At 41.8% G+C, this 10,308-nt stretch overlaps 1 protein-coding gene across 1 annotated transcript in view; it reads right to left on the bottom strand.

The window, feature by feature from the left end:
* Positions 1-237: 237 nt before the first annotated feature.
* Positions 238-10,308, bottom strand: part of OTULINL (OTU deubiquitinase with linear linkage specificity like) — a gene marked incomplete at both ends in the record, with an annotated part of 30,962 nt that continues 20,891 nt past the window's right edge. The window contains 4 exons of the mRNA XM_080714528.1: positions 238-411; positions 1,167-1,436; positions 2,776-2,904; positions 9,367-9,516. Of these exons, the coding sequence (XP_080570654.1) occupies positions 238-411; positions 1,167-1,436; positions 2,776-2,904; positions 9,367-9,516 (723 nt within the window). The remainder of the gene's footprint in view (positions 412-1,166; positions 1,437-2,775; positions 2,905-9,366; positions 9,517-10,308) is intronic.

Below are 10,308 nucleotides of genomic sequence, written 5' to 3'. Positions count from 1 at the left end.
TCAGAGGAAACCACAGGAAAATGAAGGAAAGCCATTTGGGCTCCATCCCTGTACCCGCAGCTCCAGAGATGAAGGAAAGGCATCCGGGCATCGTTCCATCCCACGTACCTGCAGCTCTAAGAAAAAGGTCCAGATTCCTCGCACAGCTGGAACACTAGTTTTGGTTTTTGAGAAATAACTTTACTTGGCAAGTCTGACCAAGGTCATTGGTAAGAGCCAGTGACACCCGTGGCCGACTTAAAAGATGGGGATATGGTAGTGGCGGTCATTCTCAGTCATCAGGGAGATTTCTGGCCACTCCCGGAGTGGCTCCTCTGGGTAGCAGACTGCAAAGTCTCTGGAGTTAAACTTGAACAGCCGGAACACTTTTATCTTTACTTCCAGGGAGTATCCAAGTATAAACATATCAATCTGGGGATGAGATGAAAGAGAGGTCAACAAATACAAATTTTCAAATTCCTGCCTTCCACCATGGTCAGGGAAAATGTTCTTCTGCAGCTTATAAAATAATCTACTTGTTTGTAGACCCACCCGTAAACCACTGAGGGTCAGACTTTGGGGAAAGTGTTCACTGTGTATAAGGAAGGAGACAAGCATAGGAACATCTCTCTAGACTACCACCAAGAAATCATAGGAAAGAGCTGTTCAGGGGGAAAAAATGAACAAGAAATAAATGTTCACAATTAAAAATCACATGGTTTTCCAACCAAATCAATTTGTATAAAAATGTCAGATAATATAGTTCATCCTTTAGGAAAACAAAGCAAAACAAAACAAAACAGAAACCCTTTGCAAAGGGGAAAAAAGCATTTTCTATATTTAAAATTTTAATAATTTCTATTTATCTACAATAGGAAGCCAATTGCTTTCCCCAAATGATCTTATTTTCCAATTGAACTTTTTTTTCTAGTTAACCTAGAAAACCTGTGGAGAACGAGTGGGAGTCGGTCAGCAAGACTCCCAGAACTGCAGACACACAGGGCAGCCAGCACCCAGAGGTAAGGCGTTTATTACTTTTCTTTTCCTCATTTGGGGCTGATAATATCAACAAACCACCACTGCACAGTTGGTTTTATCACTGCTGAAAGTGAACCTCGAAGGCCCTCATGTTCCAATGTCGCCCCAGCACCCTTCCTAAGCACACGGGGCCCTTCCGCCCCGCTTACCTGCTCTAATCCACACGTGTCACCTACAGCATTCAGGTGATTCATCATGAAGCTCAGAGGATCGGAGGATGTCTCCCTGGAAAACAGGAGCCTAAAAAGGCTGGGGACGATCCTGTTCGTCTTCATTTGCTCGTAAACTTCAGTGACTTGATACAGCATGATGAACTTTAAGGCTTCGTAAAGTTTGTATTCCAGAGTGACATCAGAAAAAAGGATGTTGCACATGCTTCCCCTCTTGTGATAATCTTTGATTCCACTAAACTCGGCCCACTGAAAACACAGATGTAAAAGTGAAATTCAGAAGGGCAAAAAGGGAACACGTACACCACTGCATCATTTTTAGAGTCCCGATCAAATAAGCCAAAGACTAATAAAGGAACTTGTAGCTTTTCCCTTTGTAACTTTTGACACTGATCTTATTTTTAACTGTAAGTATACTGTAATGAACTGAATGTTGGTGTGTACTCCCTGCCGAGTTCCAATGCTGGATGCCCAGTTCCAAGGTGATGTGTCAGTGGGAAAGGCTTGAGCTGGTGACTAATTCGTGTGAGAGGAGCCCTCATGAATGGGATTGCTGCCCCTGCAGGAAGAGGCCAGAGGGCCAGCTCGCTCTCCTTCTGCCCTGTGGCGACACGCCGAAGACATCTGTCCTTAAAAAAAGCAGAGGGCCCTGGCCTTTACTGGCACCCTGATTGTAGACTTCTACCTCCAGAAATGCAAGAAAAACATGCTTCTTGTTTAAGCCACCCAGTTTATAGTATTTTATTATAGCAGCCTGGGCTGTAACACACACATGTGTACACATACACATGTACACACACACACACACACACACACACACACACAACTTTTAAATAACAAACTTGTTTAAATAAACTTTTTTTTTTTAAACCCAAAGCTAGGTAAAATACTACGCAAGTCAATTCCCTAACGCTGCTTAGGACGGTTGAGTCATCCAAAAGACAGCCCAGGGAAGACGAGTGCTGGTGTTCTGGGCACACCATGACCAGGCAGACTTCAAAGCTATGTACAGGTACTACACCACTGAATCCTTACCATAAGCTCTAGGGCATATGCTACTCAGAGTTCTCTTTTACAGACAAGAAAACAATAGCTCAGAAGGGGTGAGGTATTCCCCAAGGTAACCCAGCTAGTGAGTAGTAGGCTCAGGACTCACCCAACAACCCCCATCTGTATCATTATTCAAAAAGGCAGGAAGAAATCTTGGTCAGGCATTCCATCTGTGCTAGCCTCAAGTTATTAACAGGGTGAATTCCACAAGGGAGGGAACTTCAGAGCATCTTGCCTGGAACTTGTGCCACATTTTTTTCTTGAGAAACAAAGGTACATGACTGGTCGGGTGTCCTTGTCAGCACAGAGATGCCTTACCCCGTAACTGGCTAATGATCGTGTAGATCAATGGTGCTCTCGTCATTACTTGAAAGGAGAAAGGAGAGCAGGGAGGGAGGTCATCAGCTAATGGACGGGGCACTTCTACTTGTATTTATTACTTTCCTAACGTAAGATAAGATGCTTGACATCAGAGAAATCTACCTACACTGGGGAAACATGCTTTTTTTCCTAGTCGTCTTTTCCTCTAATTGCTCACCTGCAGTTTCAGTAATTCCACACATTTACGTAATTTTCCGAACACGTTTGAACCCGTATACTTCTCAGGACCAAAACTATACTGCTGGATCCAGTTACAACCTTGTGAAAATAGCAGTTTTTCAGGAAGCTTGAAAAGGAAGTAGATACCAACAATGATTAGTATCTCAACATTTATTATTTGTAATCTGGAATATGTCACAGCACACAAACTCATCTCATTTAGCAATCTTCCATTTAAAAAAACTGTAACGATTATTAAAAATCCAGGTATGGTGGTGTATGCCTAAAATCCCATCACTTGGGGAGGTAAGACAGGAGGATCACAGGTTCCAGGCTAGACTCAGCAACTTAGTGATGCCCTAAGCAACTCAGTGAGACGCTGTTTCAAAACAGAAAGTAAAATAGGGGTGGAGGTATAACTCAGAAGTGGAATGTCCCCAGGCTCAATCTCCAGTACCATAAGTAAATAAACAAATAATTAGCATATGGTCATCTCTTAAAAAATCTTGTGAAGCCAGGCATGGTGGAGTATAATCCTAGTACTTGGAAGGCTGAGACTGGAGGATTGCAGGTTTGTGGCCAGCCTCGGCAATTTAGTGAGGCCATTTGCAACTTAGTAAAACCCTATTTCAAAATAAACGAATAAAAACAGGGCTGGAGGTGTAGTTCAGAGGTAGAATGCCCCCTGGGTTCTATCCCCAGTAACTTACACACACACACACACACACACACACACACACACACACACACACTTTTGTGGATGAAGTGATTTTTAGATTATATTTTTACTTCATTGTTTCACAAGGGATAAAGAAACTAGATATAGAATATCCATAATCCTTGTTGGATAAAATATTTACCAAATGTACTAGATGCAGCCCTTTAGAGACTATTTTTAAACAGATGCTGTTAGAGAAGTACAGTGCTTCACGAACAGGTGTGAACAGTGATTCTTTCTGTGTTCACACCTGTCTATCTGTCATTCATCAGCTAAGAGGTGATTTAGCCAGCATGGACTATTTTACATGTTAGCCTCATCCTCCACTATAAATTATGAATAATACTATCTATTTTATAGGACTTTTCAAAAAAGAATTCAATAAGACTATACTGTATGTAAAAACCTAATCAGTCATAGAACTGGTCAGACACCTATAATCCCAGGATTTGGGAGGCTAAGACAGAAGGACAGCAGGTTCAAGGCCAGCCTGGGAAACTCAGTGAGACCTTGTTTCAAAACTTAGAAATAGCTGGAGATGTGCCACTCAGTGGTTGAATGCCCTTAGGTTCAACCTCCCAGTGATGCCCCCCAACACCCACAGACTCTAACTTAGCACAGGTGGACTTAGCTGGCGGAGCCTGATATCCCTGTTATATTCTTTGTACTTTGCAAAGAGCAGCAGGACTAGCACACTGCATACACTTGACAAGTATTTGCTAGATAAAACAGAATTAATGAATCAAGATTAAGGGTGTTAAGAAAAAAAGCTCATGTGCCTATTTATACGTATACCGTCTATTCTGTTGATTCTCTATCCTATAGCCATACTGCATTCCAGATAAAAATTCATATTGTTCATCAAGAACAGACTGCCAGCCGGGCGTGGTGGCGCACGCTTGTAATCCCTGCGCTTGGGAGGCCGAGACAGGAGGATCGCGCAGGTTCGAAGCCAGCCGCACGTGCTGGCTTAGGAGACCCTGTTTCCAAATTTAAAAAGTATAAAATTAGGTCTGGGAGTGTAGAAGGGCTTCCAGGAACCCCAGTACCACCAAAAACAAACAAAAAAGAACAGACTTCCACAAACTGCAATAAAATAAAACAAGTCATATACTGGGAGAATTTGCAAATCACATAGCAGATAGAGCACTTAGAATATACAGAGAACACTTAAAACTCAACAATAAAAAAATAAACAATCCAATTAAAAATGAGTAAAAAATTTAAGTAATTACTTTTCTAAGAAGATCCTATGGATGGCGAATAGGCACATGAGAAGAGGCCCTCTATTACTCCTCCTCAGGAGTGAAAGCCCAAGTGCTGGGGAGGTACCTGACACCAGGCATGCCTAGTAGAATGGCTAAAAACAAAAAAACAAAAACCCTTCAACTCTAAGTGCAGGTGGGAATATGGATCAGCTGAAACACTAACAGTGCTGGTGGAAATGCAAGATGGCCAAGTCACTTTGGAAAATAATTTTGCACTTTATTTTTGTGTGAGTGTGTGGTACTGGGGATGGAACCCAGGGGCTTCCTACCTCCGGGCTATACTCCCAGACCTATTTTATACTTTACTTGGAAACAGGGTCTCACTAAGTTGCTGAGAGCCTCACTAAGTAGCTGAGGCTGGCTTTGAGCCTGTGCAATCCTCCTGTCTCAGCCTCCCAAGCGTGGGGATTACAAGTATGCCCACCACGCCTGGCCTTATAAGGCCAAACATACACTGTGGTCCAGTCAACCTAACTCCTAGGTGTTCGCCAAAAAGAAATGAAAAACTAATGTTCATACAAAATCCTAGATAAAAATATTTAAAACAACTTTATTCACAGTTGTTAAATACTGGAAGCCATCCAGATGTCTTCTGATTGGTATTTGACTGGATAAACAAACCATGTTGCATGCATGTAAAGGAATGTCATCCACAATGAAAACAGATGGACCACAAACACGGGGAATGACTTGGCTGAACCGAAAATGCATTTTGCTAAGACACAGACGCCAGATTCAGAAGACTGCATGCTAGATGACTACGTTTACATGACATTCCAGAAAAGACAAAACTACAGGACAGAAAACAGATCAGCCGTTGCTGGGTGCCAGAAGGGGGAGACAACCAACTATAAAGGTATACAAGAGAATCTATGGGGTGGTTGTTACACACTATATGCATATGCTAAAACTCGTCTAACTGTAGAGTAAAAAGTGAATTTTACTAGGCCATCCTACTTACGAAAGACAGATGCCCCTCAAGAAAAGATGGGCAGGTCATTAGCTACTTCTGGGAAGATGGCGACCGAGAAAAGTGGGGCTTAAGAGCCCCGCTAACAACCAATCTCTATTACCACAAAATCAGCGCCTTTCTTAGCCAGAAAACACCATCACCAGAGGGGAAAAAAAAATCACCAGCCCCAGAGAGGAGGGGGTCTCAGAACGGAGCTCAGAGCCACAAAGGAGAGACGCTGGCCTCATGTCCGAGGACGCGGCAGCAGCACCTTACTGCCGGCGGCAGCAGCGACTTCACCAGACGGCTACAGCTACAAACCAACGCACTCAACAGCCCACCAGGTTCCAGAGAGAAGAGGCGGACAGAGAGCCGAGGGACTCAGAGCGGAGCTCAAAACCAGAGAAGAAATACGCCAGCCTCACGGCCGAGGGCGTGACAGCGGTGCCATATTGCCACCGGTGGCAGCAGCAGCGAATTCACCAAGTCCACTACAGCTCCATCTGCGTACTCAACAACAATGAGTCAAATCATGGGCCCCAGAGGAGAAATCCCAGTACTGACTCCCAGGGACTTGACCCAGTGGTGGAGTGGCAGTGGCAGAGATACCACACCATAGGAGAACGCGCAACCTGGCACCCCCCATGGTCTAAAGCAGCCTCGATTGACTCCCTGGGTCTGAGACTGCGATACAACCCAGTAAAGGAGTAATGGGGTCTGAGATACCACAGACTCGAGATCCAGAGCACCTTAAGTGAAGTCGTAGTGACCCAAGGAGAGAACCCAGAGAAGGCACAAACTTCCGAAATCATGGGAAAGAGGAATGAATGCCCACAACCCCACAACATCAGAACCCGATAAAACAGAAATTCAGAGATTTCTAGAAGATCAAATCAGGAAAATAACTGTAGAAATAATAGAGGTGTTTCAAAAAGAATTCAGAGAGAGCCAAAAAGAGATAAAGGATGCAATTAATGAAGTACAGTCCTCAATTCAAAGTACAAACAACCGATTAGACCACATGGAGAATAGAATCTCGCTCTTAGAAGATGAGCAATCCAAAAATGAACGCATAGTTTCTAATCTAGAAAAAAATATCCGACAGCAGGAATCTGACATTGAAGAAATATGGGCCCATTTTAAGAGAGCTAACCTAAGAATCATTGGAATAGAGGAGGGAAAAGAAGGTGAAATCAAAGGGATCAACAATCTCTTCAAGGAAGTACTAGCAGAAAATTTTCCAAACATAGAGCAAGAGGTCGATACACAGGTCCAGGAAACTTATAGAACTCCCTTTAGACAGGATCAGAGAAGAGGATCCCCACGCCACATAATTGTCAAAATGACCAATGTGGAAGCCAAGCAGACAATCTTAAAGGCAACAAAAACAAAGACCTAAGTGACATTCAGAGGCAAACCAATTAGAATCACTCCAGGCTTCCCAAACCAAGTCATGAGAGCCAGAAGGGCTTGGAGTAACATATTCCAAACTCTGAAAGAAAACAACTTCCAGCCAAAAATTTCCTACCCAGCAAAACTTTCTATCAAATTAGATGGAGAAATAAGAAGCTTCCATGACAAACAGAAACTGAAGGAATTTATGTCCTCAAAACCAGCGCTAGAGAAAATACTCAAAAGAGGTTAACTACAAAGAAGAAATAGGTAACACACACCAGAACCAGAGAAACAAGATTTTCCATCCAACAGACAACTAAGATTGGTTATCTGTGGAGATTCATTACTTATGTTAGTCTTTTACCTATCTCTAAATGGTATTGTTTGCTTTTATTGTTGTTAATTTTTAGGATTTCTAGTTGGAATATTAATATACTTTCAGATATAGCATTTGGAAATATTTTATCCCATTCTATCAGTAACTTTTAACTCTGTTTACATTGTCTTTGGATATACAATACTTTTTTATTTTTTAGGGAGTTTGTATACTCTTCTGTTGCCTATGCCATTGAAATCATATCCAAGAAATCACTGCCAATTTCAATGTTGGAAGGTTTTATGACCCAGATTTTCTTCTAAAAGTTTATAGTCTTAAGATTTATATTTAGGTCTTTTATCTATTCTGAGTTAATATTTGTATATGGGATTAGGTAAGGGTCCAATTTTATTCTTTTTCATGTAATTATTATTTTTCAACAATATTTAGTTAAAAGATTATTATTTCCTCCACCAAATGTTTGTGGAAACCTTGTCAAAAATAACTTGACAATATATGGAAGAATGTATCTCTAGGCTTTTATTTAACTCCAATGGTTTACATATCTGCCTTTATAACAGTACTACACTGTTTCAATTATTGTAGCTTTATATGGTTTGAAATCAGAAAATATGTATCTTCTAGCTTTGTTCTCTTTCGAGATCGTTTTGGGTATCTAGAGTCCATATTCCATATTAGGATAGATTTTTTCTGAAAAATTAATATATAAATATATGATAATTTCACCTAAAAAAAAGAAAAAAATATTCTCTGGTAAGAAAGAAAACAAAAAGAAATATTGAAATGTTATTTTTAAGTTATCAAAAGCTTAGTATCAGACAAATGAAACTGTTATGTGTGATTATCATTTTTAATTTTGCATAAATTGCTATAATACTAGATGTCAACCACTAAGCCAAGCATGGGAAGGAGAGATGGGGAGGGAACGGGGTGGGGATCGGGTGGGGGCTGACTGGGCGATGTGTGCATGTATGTCTACAAAAGTTTTTTTTGTATCCCACTATGATATATGAATACAGTGCACCAATAAAAAATTAAAAAAAATAAAGTGTCATTAGCTCCAAAAAAAAAAAGAAAAGAAAAGATGGGAACATTAAACACAAGCAAAATTAAGTGTGACCAATTTTCTTATTTTTTTTTTGTGTGTGTGACACTGGATATGAAACCCAGGGGCATTCTACCTCTGAGCTCTACCCACAGCCCTATTTTATTATTTTATTTCATTTTATTTTGGTGGTACTTGGATTCCTGGAAACCCTTATACCTCTGGGCTACAATCCCAGACCTATTTTATATTTTTATTTGGAAACAGGGTCTCTTAAGCCAGCGAGGCTGGCTTCGAACCTGCACAATCCTCCTGTCTCCGCCTCCCAAGGGCGGGGATGACAAGTGAGTGCCACCACGCCTGGCTATTATTTTATTTTGAAAAAGGGTCTCATGAAGTTGCAGAGGGCCTAATTGTGTTGCTGAGGTTGGCTTTGAACCTGTGATCTTCCTGTCCCCGTCTCCCAAGTACTGGGATTTCAAGCAAGCGCCACCATGCCCAGCTAGTAAGACCACCTTTCTGAGATGGTTTATTTGCAAGCAGACCTAAGACATGGAGGACTGGGTTAAAAGACCTCTTGAAGCTCCTTCAGTCTGACCCGCTAAGCACAGAGCCTGGAGAAGACCAGGAGCACCCGAGCTGCGGTCACCAGACAGGTGAGACTTCTCGTGTTTCATTCAGGTGGTTGAGACAGGAGGATCGCGGGTTCGCGGACAGCCTCAGCTACTTAGTGAGGCCCTCTGCAACTCAGTGAGACTCTGGTTCAAAATAAAGAATAAAAAATATGGCTGGGGTGTCGTTCAGAGGTAGACTGCCCCTGGGTTCCATCCCCAGTACCGCAAAAAAGAAAAAAAGAAAAAAAAAAAAGACATACCTTAATGATGTCTTTTTCTTTCATCCAAGATGGAAAAGAGAGGCCCTGGCTGAAGATCTGAAATAACACCGATCTCAGAGCGCCATAGTTATCTCTCTTTACTTGTCGAACACATCTGACATGGTGCCTCCAAAACAGCTCCTCATAAGCCTATTACCATAGGAAGAGAACATTTCTTTAATTCCATTGGACAAGAAAATAAAAAAGAAAAGTAAACTCAATGAACACACTGAAAAAGTATTATCTTCAGGGAGACACTGCTCCCAAATAAAGTGGACAGCAGGAACAATGATATATTACGAATACGGTTGCAGTCATGCAATGATTACAATAGGGCTGTAATTTGACGTGTTACAGTCTGTGTCATGTTGTTCTACAGGCAAATCCTGGAAGGCCAGGGTAGATCGATCATGTTGGGTGATAACCGATACAGAAGAATGACAACAAACAATATTGTGTATTTTTAAAACCACCAGGCTAAATGTACTTTAAGTATATCCCTCCTATTTTATTGCTTTTGCTAGAGTCAAGACTGGACAACACTGGGGGAAATATTGGCCAAGACTGCTTCAATGAAAAATTCTAAAACTCAAAATATCTATATCAGGCCAGGCAAGGAGGTGCAGGCCTGTAACCACAGCAGCTCAGGAGGATGAGGCAGGGATATGGCAAATGTAAAGCCAGCCTGGGAAACTTAGCAAAACCCTATTTCAAGATAAAAAGGGCCGGCCAGGCGTGGTGGCGCATGCTTGTAATCCCCGCGCTTGGGAGGCTGAGACAGGAGGATCGCACAGGTTCGAAGCCAGCCTGATCTATTTAGTGAGGCTCTCAGCAACTTAGTGAGACCCTGTTTCCAAATAAAATATAAAATAGGTCTGGGAGTATAGCCCGGAGATAGAAAGCCTCTGGGTTCTACCCCCAGTACCACCAAAAGAAAAATAA

The sequence above is a fragment of the Muscardinus avellanarius genome (assembly GCF_963383645.1).
Source record: "Muscardinus avellanarius genome assembly, chromosome: 1".
Taxonomy (NCBI): Eukaryota; Metazoa; Chordata; class Mammalia; order Rodentia; family Gliridae; genus Muscardinus; species Muscardinus avellanarius.
The sequence above is the reverse complement of the archived record's forward strand: the minus strand, read 5'-3'. Positions and strand labels throughout refer to the sequence as shown.